Source organism: Solea solea, chromosome 21 (genome assembly GCF_958295425.1).
Source record: "Solea solea chromosome 21, fSolSol10.1, whole genome shotgun sequence".
NCBI classification, from domain to species: domain Eukaryota; kingdom Metazoa; phylum Chordata; class Actinopteri; order Pleuronectiformes; family Soleidae; genus Solea; species Solea solea.
The window spans coordinates 1,182,739-1,195,202 of record NC_081154.1 but is presented as its reverse complement, the minus strand read 5'-3'; the positions used below and the strand labels follow the sequence as shown (position 1 = coordinate 1,195,202).

The 12,464-nt window shown below is 39.9% G+C and overlaps 1 protein-coding gene across 3 annotated transcripts in view; it reads left to right on the top strand.

The window, feature by feature from the left end:
• The first annotated feature begins 3,752 nt into the window (after positions 1-3,752).
• wu:fj29h11 (uncharacterized) overlaps positions 3,753-12,464 on the top strand; it is a 31,273-nt gene continuing 22,561 nt past the window's right edge. The window contains exons 1-9 of one of the 3 annotated variants that reach the window (XM_058621583.1): positions 3,753-4,445; positions 6,288-6,486; positions 6,571-6,908; positions 7,394-7,519; positions 7,620-7,817; positions 8,222-8,362; positions 8,456-8,716; positions 9,539-9,719; positions 9,881-10,047. In XM_058621583.1, the coding sequence (XP_058477566.1) occupies positions 3,753-4,445; positions 6,288-6,486; positions 6,571-6,908; positions 7,394-7,519; positions 7,620-7,817; positions 8,222-8,362; positions 8,456-8,716; positions 9,539-9,719; positions 9,881-10,047 (2,304 nt within the window). Of the gene's footprint in view, positions 4,446-4,989; positions 5,406-6,287; positions 6,487-6,567; positions 6,909-7,393; positions 7,520-7,619; positions 7,818-8,221; positions 8,363-8,455; positions 8,717-9,538; positions 9,720-9,880; positions 10,048-12,464 lie in introns of those variants that run through there. The other 2 variants (XM_058621582.1, XM_058621584.1) reach the window with 2 other exon arrangements.

Genomic DNA, 12,464 nt, shown 5'->3' with positions numbered 1-12,464 from the left:
TGCAGTTATGATTATATTTGTGTTTACATAGTTTTTTCTTCACTTTTACAAATAAAGACCTTTTAAAGAGCTGCATAACTAATACTTATGCTGTTGTATGTTCAATATTATTTGCAATATAGATAGATAGAAGTAAACATGAACACACCTTTGCTCATTAGTTTCCATAGCAACAGATCTGTTTTCACTTGTGACACATTGTTATTATCACGTCTCATGGTCTCCAGGATTCTCACAGCAGCTGATATGAGAGAGCAGAGGTGGAGAAGGAATGTGAAACTTAAACCAGTCCAGCTGAATCAGCCTCATGATTAGTTTCGTTTTCCTTTCTGCTTCAATGATTGTTATCTTTGTATCTTTGCATATTTTTTGTACTACAACAAACAGTTTTTCTAACATCAGAACATTTTGTAAAAAAAAAAAAAGGAAATGTAATTTTTTTTAATCTTATTTTCTAACATTGCATGGTCATTTAACATTTTTATTTTTGGAAACATTTTTTGTCAAGTTAGTAATATTTTTAACATTCTAACATTTTGTAAAATATAAATGTGTCTTTCTAAGAAAACATTTTGTACCTTTTTTGTAGCGATAGTAACACATTTTGTAACATTACAGCATTTTGTAAAAAGAATGGATCATTGAACATAATTCTTTGTTTTTTGTAATGTAAGTTTTATACAATAACGTTTATTGAAACATTAAAGCATTTTGTAACATCACATAATTTTATGAAAAGAAAAACAAACAATTACTATTGCTTTTTGTTGTAACCTTTGGAATTGTAATTTTTGGAATAATCTAAAAATGTTGTTTTAAGCACATGATGACATGATTAACATTGTGAATGAGTTACTTTGGACAGTATCATTGTACATTTCCTTGTTCTCTGATGTCGAGTTCTTTGCTCTCTCAGTGGTGAAAGACATGGAAAGGCTGCTGCAACACAGCTGCTTTTGTAATTCTATAATTTCCTGTTTTTGTGGCTCGCCCTGTGTGGTGTGGTGTGGTGTGGTGTGAGACAGAAGGAACAATTTCCAGGAATCCGAGAGCTCTGCTCTGTTTCACTTATATCACTGGCCAACAGACATTAGACAGACAGAGGCAGGAGCTCTCCGGTTAGTTTCACTTTCATTTCTCTGAGGTTTGGTTTTGCGTGAAACAGGAGGAGGAGGAGGAGGAGGAGGAGGAGGAGGAGGTGTGTGTGTGTGTGTGTGTGTGTGTTTATAAGCTGATTCACGTGGAAGTTGAACCTCAGAGATAGACCAACAACAGAACTTCCTATTTGAAAGGAGAGGTAAGATAATCTGCTTTGTTCCTCATACGGCTGTGGTTTAGTTTGGGGGTTGTTTTGGGAATATTCTACGCAGACGAACAAACAAAGAAAAAGCAGCTATTTAATGAAGTGACTAAAAATACTTGATATTATGATGTTGTGTCAGTGTTGTGCTCTCGGATAGTTATGCTCCATTTTTTACTGGATTATAGTATGAACAAAGAGACTGTTTGTCTTTGTGACAAACAAACAGTAATTGACTGCTGAATATGTTCTAATGTCCACACTCACTGGAACAGTGATTCTCAAAGTGGGGGGTGTCGCCTCCTCTGTGGTACGTGGAGGTCCTCCTGGTGGACCTTTAAAAATTAAACAACTTTTGTTTGGTTCATTTATTTAGCTTTACGTTAAAGTGTTATTTTTGTCATGGATAATTATGGTCTGGCTTGTGAAATGAATGCTTCTTACACAATCAATTTCCTCCCTGTTGTGGCACTGATGACTCAGTCGTGCTGTTTTCACGTGACTATGGTCTGTGAACTGAATTTTAAACCATCTGGGACAGGTTTTTTTTTTTTGGTGCTTGTTGTAAACAACAAACTCAAAAATCTGTCCTGTTTTGTCACTAACAGTAGTATATTTTTATCCCTTACGTTCTTTCGCAGCACCATTACAAAAACATAAAACAATATGTATTGTTATTTTTTCCTTCCCTCTCCAACATTAAGTGTATTTTTATTGAATATATATCTGTGTATTTATTTTAAACCAAGAACATTTCATGTTAAATGAGGTAACACATGTGCAGGAAACTATGGAAGCCCATTTACGCATTAGTCTCATAATTATGATAAATTGTCTCCAGAATTGTAGGATGATTTAGCATCTGAGTTAGTATCTCCTTATTATGACTTAGTATCTCTATATTCAGATTTAGTATCTCTATATTTAGACTTGGTATCTCCCTATTATGACTTTATATCTCTCTATGATTAAGTATCTCTATATTAAGATTTAGTATATACCTATTATGACTTAATATCTCTATATCAATACTTAGTATTTCCATATTATGATTTGGTATGACTTAAAATCTCCGTATTATTATGAAGTATGTTACAATTATGAGTTAATATTTTTTACTTTGTATGTCAGTAATATGACTTAGTGAGTCATAATAATAAGGCTGTATCTCATTATTGCATTAGTATGTCAAAATTATGACTTAACGTTTTATAATTATAATTATATAATGAGATGCTGTCTCATAATTAAAGGCGACATAGAATGCTTGTATCACACATATATGTTAGTTATGGAGGTCTACTTACATATATTAACTTGTTTTCACGGTAAAAAAAACTCCTAATCGCTGCAAACGAGCCGATCAAAATATCTCTTCACTGACGCTCTCGTCAGCCGCGCTGTTTCAGACCAAAACCACACCCCCAGAACGTGGACTGTGTTGTGATTGGCCAGCCAACGAGAGCTTTCCCACTGTCCTGTGATTGGCCAGGTACGTGGAAGTGACGTAATAGATAGGCCAGCTCTCAGATACACAGCTCCCCCTCTGGCACGGTGGATGCTCTGCATCTCAGCAGCTACAACAAGAGTAGTTCTTCTTCTTCTGCGGTTGAATGTACGCAACCGGATGTGCCCGGACTAGTGCCCACACCGGGAGGCGCTACGGTGGTGAGAGGAGTGGTGAGGATTTCTGATGACATCATCAGCATAGGGAAGTGCAGATCCGCTTCGCAGAGCCCAGGAAAACAATACAACACTATTTTCTCAGCAGTGGCTGAACTGTTTGTTCTGAAACTTTAGGGTTTCATAAACGAGGTAATGACGCAGATACACACACACAAACGCAGCGTTAATTGGAGCTTCCGGTCTATGTCGCCTTTAAGATTTAGTAGCTCATGTTTATGACTTGCTCTCTCATACTTTTGATTGAAACATTTTGACGTAGGTATGGATGTCTTTTTTTTGGCGTGGCGGAAATGGGCTCCCATAGAAAACACAGGAATATGAAGCAGAAATAATTAGAAAGCAAAGAGCCCACAAGTAAAGTATCAGTCAGAGAACAAAGATAAGAGGGAGAGTATTTATACCGGTGAAGTAAAATTGGGTAGTAAAGCAGTAACAGGAAGCAAGACGAGAGGTTAAAATCAAGAAGCAAGGGGTATGTATCGAAACAAAACAGGAAGTGTCAAAATAAGACACGGAAGTTACCAAATCTACATGGAGAAAAGCAAAGACCAATACCAGACAACAATTAATTATATTTTTATTACATCTGTTTTAACTTTTATAAGACTTTGCTGTATTTATATATGTAGCTTGGTTTATTGTCCTTGGCTTGCTTCTGTGCTGCTAAGAATCATCCACACCAAACATAATTTGATGTAAAATGGAAATAAAATGTCTTCATCACCACTTTTGTTGGTATTTTCCTTGCAGAACAGCCCTATCCAAGATGGAGGAGCTGAAAAATGTAGTGGCCTTGGTGAAGGATCACCCAGATGGGATTCCACTTAGCAAGTTGGCTGTTTTCTACAACCAGACATACCATCAGAATCTGACTTTATCTGATCTGGGTTTCACCTCTATGGCTGAACTCGTAGCTTCTCTGAAAAGGGATCTGATTGTGGAAAAGAAAGTGGTGTTTCACAAATCCCACTTTTACAAAATGAAGCGGGCTGAGTTTAAATGTGTGGAGAACAAGAAACCTGAGGATGCCCTGGCAAATGTAGTGTCGATGGTGAAGCAGCATCCAGCTGGTATCCCCATTAAAAGACTAACGACATCTTACAGTCAGACTTACCACAACAACCTGACCCTGTCTTTGCTGGGCTTTGACTCCATCACTAGCCTGGTTGCCTCTCTGGATAGCGATCTGGTTGTGAGAGAAGAAGTGGTGTTCCACAGGAGTCACCAGCCTCAGAATCCACCTGGAGGTCTGAAGACAGCCACATCGAAAGACGGCAGCAGGTCGTCCACTCCAGACAGACATCAATCACGTGTGGCTGAGTTGACCTTTACGTCTACTGTTAAAATGCCAAGGGTCAGCCTCCCTCCCCTCACTCAGGCAGGAAGCAAACATCTGAGTGCACCAGGCGCTAGACCTGAGCCAGCTGACCAACTGCAGCTTCACCAGAGGATTTCAGAGGTTGGTAGGAAGAAAAACAAAACCACCACAATTCACTTAGTCGTCAAGTACAGCCTATCACTTCCTGTCACGCCAGATTCAAGACACAGCTATACTGAGAGTAAGCACAGTTATTACTCTGTTACCACTCACAATCTTTGACAATTAAAATACACCAAACTCTTCTGTTTGGTGGAAACAAGGCTATTGTTGAAATGTCCAAACAAGGTAAGATAATGGAGTTTTTTTGTTTTGGAGTTAGCTTAGCTTCGTTTAGCTGTACTTCTTCGAGGTTGTACACTTAAAGGTGTAACGTTGCCCTCCACAATTCAAAGTTTCCAATCGCAGTCCAAAGTTGTTCTTCTTGTGTTTTCTAATCATTTCCCAGTTCTTCATCGCAGTTCCTAGTTCAAAGCTCTCAAAGCAAGATCAGAGTTCCTCTAAGCAGTTTTCCTTCATTCTCATTCTCTTTCTTTTATCTTCATCCTTGTTCCCTTTCCTCTAATCTAATCATGTAGTTAAACCTCAATATTAATCTGTGGTTCTTTAACACTTGCCTATAAAAGGCAAGAGTCCTTTGGTGACTTTGAACAAAGAACGTTTAGTGGAACTAATTCCCACTGCAGTGAGACAACGTCATCCATATTCTACCACTTTATCCTTCACAAGAGGGTCGCGGGGATCTCTAATTATTCAAGGAGCCTGGCCGTCCTTTTAATCAAAGTATTGTTTCTTTAAGTTTCTCTGATGTAAACAAAGTCTTTTGATGAAAATTTGACGATGATGAAAGGAGCATGATTGATGACCCATCAATTAATCCAAGGAACGTTTGTCTGTCTGTTAATCGCATAAAGCCTGTCACACACTAGAGGATTATTAGTCAGATTTTGGTCCCGATCTGACCCATACGACAATAATGGGGCCCTTCCAATTTGGCCAAATTATCCTGTAGCGTGAGGGGTTTACAGACGCCATTTGAATGTAAGTATTAAACATGTTGAAGAGCGATCTGTCTGTGTGTGTGAGGGAGAGAGAGTGAGAGGAAGGATGTTCATGTGTGCCCGTGAGTATGATGTGGCTCTTCAGCTACAAGTGGTTGGCCACCCCTCATCTAGTCTGTGCTTTCTTGGGATTAAAACATTGAAAATCACTTACTTACACTTGTTGTGTCCAGTCACCCACATTTTGAAATGCGGGTGCTGCTCTCGTTGAAGCAGAACCAAAGTTCCACTGCCCAATGTCATCAATGGAGGGCATGACTCACACTGCACAACAAGAGCTAAAGTAAACACTTCACAGATTGCAATGAGCTTCTGCGAGCTGGAATTTGGGAGAATGCTCAAATCTCCAAAGATTTTGTTTTTCTTCACCCACTGGAACCATGCTGTCATGAAAGGGTTGCAAGAGAAACTTTTCCACTATCCCAGAATACTTTACCCAATCAGGAGCCAGAACTCCACAGAGGGGCATTCTTCTCTGCTTGGGACTTTGGGGACACACATACTGTATGTACATGAGGCAAAGGGAGGTGAGAGGATTATGCTAAAGTTAGCCCAAAGTTCACATTGATAGATTTACCAAATGCCACTTTGAGGTCAGTCAGTACTTTCCAAAATCCCCAGCTAACTGCATATACGATATTTAGCCGTGACCTTATTTATTATTAAATGTAAAAACAAGTGCAAGCATAAATAAGCATTAAGCTAATGAGGAGCAAAATACAGCGGTTTGAATTTTGGATGCTGAATCATGCTTTAGACCAATATTAACCTTAAAATGAACCTTTGTCCTTTACAGACCACAAAGTAATAACCAGTGTTAATGTTTCAACTGTATGTTAAAAAGTTCCTTGATGTGTTCCAGGTGAAGGAGAAGTACCATCTGAATAATCCATCTCTGGAGCAGCTACAGTTGTTTTACTTCCGGCATTTTGGCGAGGCAATTTCTCTTGCTGAGTGCAAGTCTTTGCAGGACAGCATGGAAGCATGTGGTCCGAAGAATGTGCCCGCTCAAGCTAAACCAGGAGCAGCTAACGGCACCGATGTGTCGCTAACACCTGCAGGTAGCCAAACATAGGCGCAGTACTTTTCTGGTATCAGAGACAATGTCAGTTCCATGTTCTTAAAACTGTGTCCTTCCACAGCAGCACATAATCTCACAAGAGAGCCGCAACCGGTTTTGACACCCAAGATGCTCTCCGAGTCAGAGTTTCCAGAGCTGGGGACAAGTAAAAACGTAACCAGAAAGCAGAAGAAAGAAGAGAGAGACACAACGCAGAGAGGAGACACAGGCCCCGTCTCCAGAGATGCTTATCATGCCCAGCTGAGAAGAGTCCATGGAGATAATATGCGGGCAGTTGAAGCCACGGAGAGACTTCCCCGGAGGGGGAGGAACGGTGTCATGGATGCGGGTGCCGTCAACAGTCTCATGGAGGACGTGAGACGACAAATCGCTGCAGAGGGAGATCTGGTTACTGAGGAGCAGGTGAGGTTCATTGCAAGTCTGGTTGCATTTTTCTCTACGTAGCTCCCCCTACAGGAGTACATATACACGTACATATATTTTACGATACCACCACCAGCCCCCCTGATTCTGAGGACTACGGGTCGGCGGCCCTGATCTTGCATGGCTGGTTTTCTACCAACAGACAGTAGGAGGCAGTGGAGACAGCCCTCCAATCTCCAACTAGACATTTAACCGTCACAAAGACTCCGAATCTGTTAAATTAGGGTAAAAATCCTGCAAAGTTCTGCTTTAAGCCAGAAAAACCACAATGGAATATTTTACCCCAATCCTTCACCTCTAATAAATATCATTGAATTGTTACATCATTAAAGGTTTCTTCACTAAATCTCATTGTAGCCTGTGTATGTGTATCAGATTGACCTCTGTTGTAATGTGCTTGTTGGTCTGTACCACTGTCAGTGTATTTATTTACTCTGTGTTATTTCCTCGTCGTCTCCCTGAAGATGATATACAGGACGTGTAAGCTGATGCAGGTTTCCTCTTTGGAAGCTCTAGGGCTCGATCGAAAGGAAATTCCAGCTGTGAAAGACCTGAAGTACATCAGGAAAGAGATCACCATGTTCATCAAGGTTTGCGAACATGTACATTTGAGTTATGACCTGTATTTATATTGACGTTTTCTGGATGCCACTCATGGTTTTTCTTCTTCTTTTTTTTAAATTCTCTCAGTCCACTAAAGCCGTGTCATGCATGTGTACTCTGTATGAGCTTAGCCAATCGCTGGCCGGCTTGAAGGACAAGAGGAGCTTTGAAGAGCTGCACCTGGGGCCGCTCTGCAAAATCCCCGATATCTACCACATGTTCCGGATAGACAGTACAACAAAGGATGATGATCTACACCAGATCGAAACTGTTGACATTTTAAAGGTGTGCACTGTTGTCTGTTGAATGAAGTCATGTCTGAGGTGGTTTTATTTGGTGAAATTGAAAGAACTAGCCCAAAATGTGTACTGTATAATTGCCTCAATGCCATGGTCAAGCGATTTGGTCGTGACCGACACAATTCCAGTGTCGGACCTGATTATGAACGTCAGAAACGATGAACGGACGCGTAATACAATAAAACTGAAGAACTGAGTCTCCAACGACAGGTCTAGCATGTTTTCCTGCCAGGTCTAATGTCTCATTACATGTCATTTGGCAGACACTTTTATCCAAAGAGACTTACAATATTATCTCCTACAACAAAACCTCAGCTATGTACTTTTTCTTAGTTTTGTCCTGTTCTGAAACTCTGACTGACTCTCGCCCACTGTCTGTCATTGGTGTAGCATCTCCGTATGTTTAAGAGGAAAGAGAAGAAGGAGAAAGTGGACCTGGTTGAGTTTTTGCAGCATTTGACTGATCATTACAACTGTGAATATCCGTATGAGCTGGGCATCTGGATGAGTGGCATTGGGCTTCCCTTAGCGGTAAGCTTTAAAACCAATATTAAAAGTTATTTATATACATTTCACTGTATTTTTCTTGACCACCCTCTTCCTGACACTGTCTGTCCACTTTAGACCTTGAGGAAGGTGTTCTTTCGCGAGCAAGAGTTAATGGCACAAGCTCAGGATATCATCCTGAGAGAACTGGAGGAGGAGACACAAGATCAGCTGAGAAAAGTCAAGAGGAAAGTGTTGGAGTCGCTTCAAGGACCTGGTTCCTTCTCCTCACAGGGAAATTGTGACCTCAGGAAACAGTATGCGCAGATGACCGCAGCGGAGGTCGTGATGCAAGTGTTCACGAATGCAGAAGGATTGTTCACACTCAGAATGAAAAAGGTGGGTCTGGGACCTTTGTTTACACTTACATGTCATGTTTGCTAAATTGCTATTTTAAACCGCTCACTCTCCTGCACCAAACTCCATAGAGAAAATCATCAATTTTAGTGAGCATTTTACAAAGTGACACAAACTAAGATATTGCAAGAAATACAAAGATGTTCTTAACATACTGAAGACTTAGGCAGGCTGATATTTTATTCACTTAACCCTTTTGTTAGGTTTTATTCTTGCTAATGTTAGGACAGCGCCACTGTTAGATATTTGTGTGTCCTTAGCACAATAGCTTTTATGTGTTGCTTCAAATTCAAGGTTCAAGGTTTGTATTTGCCATTTGTGCTTAAACAGATAGTCCAGGCACATTGGAAATCTTGTGCGGGTTCTACGAGTCAGTTGTAGGAGACAGAAACACAAACTTAAGTATAAATATAAAAGTATAAAAGTATAAAAGTAGACCTCAATTAAGCACCATTATCTGTTGTAGAGTAATTACAATGTGAGCCTAGCTTAAAGCTAACATTAATATTGGCTAAAACCTTTAGCTTGTTAACATTAGCTAATGTTAGCAAAGTATATCATAATCTGTTGTCCAGTAATTATATGTCAGCCTAGCTTAAAGCTAACGTATAAAAAACTTTAGCCAATTCTTTAGCAATTTTCAAATATTAGCTAATGTTACCTGGTTCATGGTTAGCCAGCATTTAGCACCTAACTGTCTTAAGTAAATTTAAATTACCCAAGTCACCTCTGATCAGGATGCTCTTTTGTGACATTGTCATAAAATTCTTCAAAAAATTTTTCTCTTCTTTTTTTTAAATCCAGCAAGTCCAGCAATTTCTGATGTGTGTGTCAAGCGACCGGCTAGCACGGGTTCTCTTCCAGCTCGCCATCTGTGGTGGCTCCCTGGCTGTCCCACACGACCTGGTGCCCAAAGACAAGTCACACAGAACCAACGAACAAGCGAAGACAGAGGACAAAGTGTCCACATCCCTCCCTAGTGCAGGTATCAGAGTTTTAGCCTCTTGCATTTCTTATCCAAACACTGGTGCTGTCAGTCAGTCCCCTGCCAGGTTTGGACAGTCATGATGATGATGATTTAAACAGACACTTGCATTTATGTTGTCCACTGTCATTGAGAGACATTTCTTGTTCTGTGTCTCTCAGCCACCTTGAAGGAGTTCCTTAAAACCAGCCTGTTGTCTTATAACTCAGCCGTCACTCTGGGCCACATTTCCACCCTGGAGAAGAAGCTGAGCAGACACTTCCGAGTCAAAGATTTCCCGTGTTTACAGCAAGGCAGCTTCTTGGAGTTTCTGGTTCAACATATTCAGGTACAATAGGGTTCCCACGACTCTTTTCCTTGAAATCATTTTCCAGAACAGGACAGTAAGAGGATTGAGTCTTTGAATTTGTTCAAATCCGTTGAGTTTTGCCCCATTATAAGAGATAGAAATTTCTTGAAAATGTGTTAATTTGATGTGATGTTATCAGTGGGTAGATTCTTTAAAAATTAAAATTTAATGGGAATTTACTTGGGTCATCACCTACCCATGACGATAAATTCTGATTGATCCGTCAAAAATTGTAGACAGGAAATTGCTTAGAGAGTTCCAAAAGTACAGAATTAGGGTTAGAGTTATGGAGAAGGTCGGGGATGGCAGGGTGAAACTTAGTATGTTGGTAGAGTGTTTGATTCTTCATACAGCCCCCACATTTTGTTTTAATCCGATGAGTTTTAACAGAGATATGAATTGTTTTTTAGTTTTTTACACATAACCGAAAAGGGAAAGCGGGAGAAGCAAAATCTTATCTAGTCCCGCCCCCATTATCATCGTACAATACATAATTATTCTTTTCTTATGACATTTGACAAAAACATGTTTCAGCATCAGGTAGCACTCAGAGATGTAGTCTAGCTCTAGACAGTCAATCAGACTCCATGTGTGTCTGTACATGTGTCCATAATATTCCTTCGTGAGTGACTCGACTTGTTGCCTGGCATGTTCAACCTCCCAAAAGTCACAAGATGATCCAATCAATAGAGGTCAATTCATCATTTTTATTTTTTATATTTATCTCATCTGTAGGATTCGCCTCGCTTTGCTTCTCCATTCTTTTCACGTATCCGTGGATGTTTTTGCTACGCATTTGTTGACCAGGTGTCTAATGTCTCTGTCCTTCACTGGGGTGAGAGACATTGTGCTGGGGTTTCTGTCTCTGTCCTTATCAACGTGGTCCCAGTGAAGGAGTGAGTCAGGAATGTTCTTCGCCAGATTCAGCCCCACATTGACAAAGACTTCATTAAATCTTTCTGCTATGATTTCCTTGTTATCTTCTTCCGTGTTGTTGTCCTTGAAGTAGAGAGGATAGCTAGGTTTTGTGTTTTTGTTTATGATCACATCGTTTAGAATATCCCATAGTTTTTTAGTATAGTTCATGTTTTCTGCTCGCAGATTACTGTAGTATTCTTTCTTGCAATCATTTAGGATGTTATTTAGTTTGTTCCTGTATCGTTTGTATGTCGTTTCTGAATGTTCCGTCCTTAATCTCATGTATTGTCTATACAGGGTGTTTTTCTTCTTGCAGGCATTTATCAATGTTTTTGTTAACCATGGTTTTGCCTCCTGATTCTGATTTGTGTGTCTTTTCTTTACAGGACAGTGTCTATTATACAGTGTTTTAAATATTTGCAAAAAGGAATCGTAAGCACCATTTACATCAGTTTCTTTGTAGAAACTTCTTTCGTCACACAGATTTCAATTGTCACACATTCCATTAAATGTTCGACAGCTTCAGACATATTATGTACAATCTCATACTCAATGTTATTGTCAATGAACAGGGCCACTCCTCCCCCACCTTTATGTCTTCTGTTAACATAGACCAGTTTGTATCCAACCAGGCAAAAATCTGCGCCTTTGTCTTCATTAATCCACGTTTCCGACACCGCAATGATGTTGAAAGCATTTTTGTAGGTAGGTGTTGTAGGTATTCCTTAATGTGGTCGAAGTTGGTGTATAGACTCCTGCTATTGAAGTGAATGAAAGACAATTTCCCATCCATCTCAATGCACTCGTTTAATTGGTCTTCAGTGTAGTACTGGCATTTCTCAGACACGTTTAGGTATAGATGATTATCCGGGTCAATTCTTTCATTTGGGTCTGTTTAGGTGTGGTTCACATGTTGATTTTTAGTCAGCTCCACAGTTTCGTGCTCAGCAATCCTCTCTGATGTTTCCATCATCGTTTTAGTCTGTGTAGTGACCCTTGACCTTTGCTGGGCTGTAGTTATGGAGTGTTCGTGAGCCATACCTTAGTTGTTGTATTCAACAGCGACAATGCTCATTTGTCCCATGTTAAATCCCATTCATTTATGCTAACAACATTAGCAATATGAGCCACAAGCCACATCTTTACATTTTGTTGAGCTGCAACTAACAATAATTTTTCATGTTATTTTCCCGATTACTCAGTTAGTTGTTTGGTCCAAAAATGTTCTCAAATGTCTTATTTTGTCCACAAAGCAAAAACGATTCAGTTTAAATGATTTCTTTGTTATATGGAGCAAAGAAACTGGAGAATTTGAACATTTAAGAAGGGAAAGTTGGAAAGTTAGAGAAATTGTATTTATTCAAAAAGACTCAAACTGCTAATCAAATATAGTTCTTGAACTGTCCAGGGTGTAGCCCGCCTATCGCCCGATGTAGCTGAGATTGGCACGGCACCCCCCGCGACCCTCTGGTGGAGGA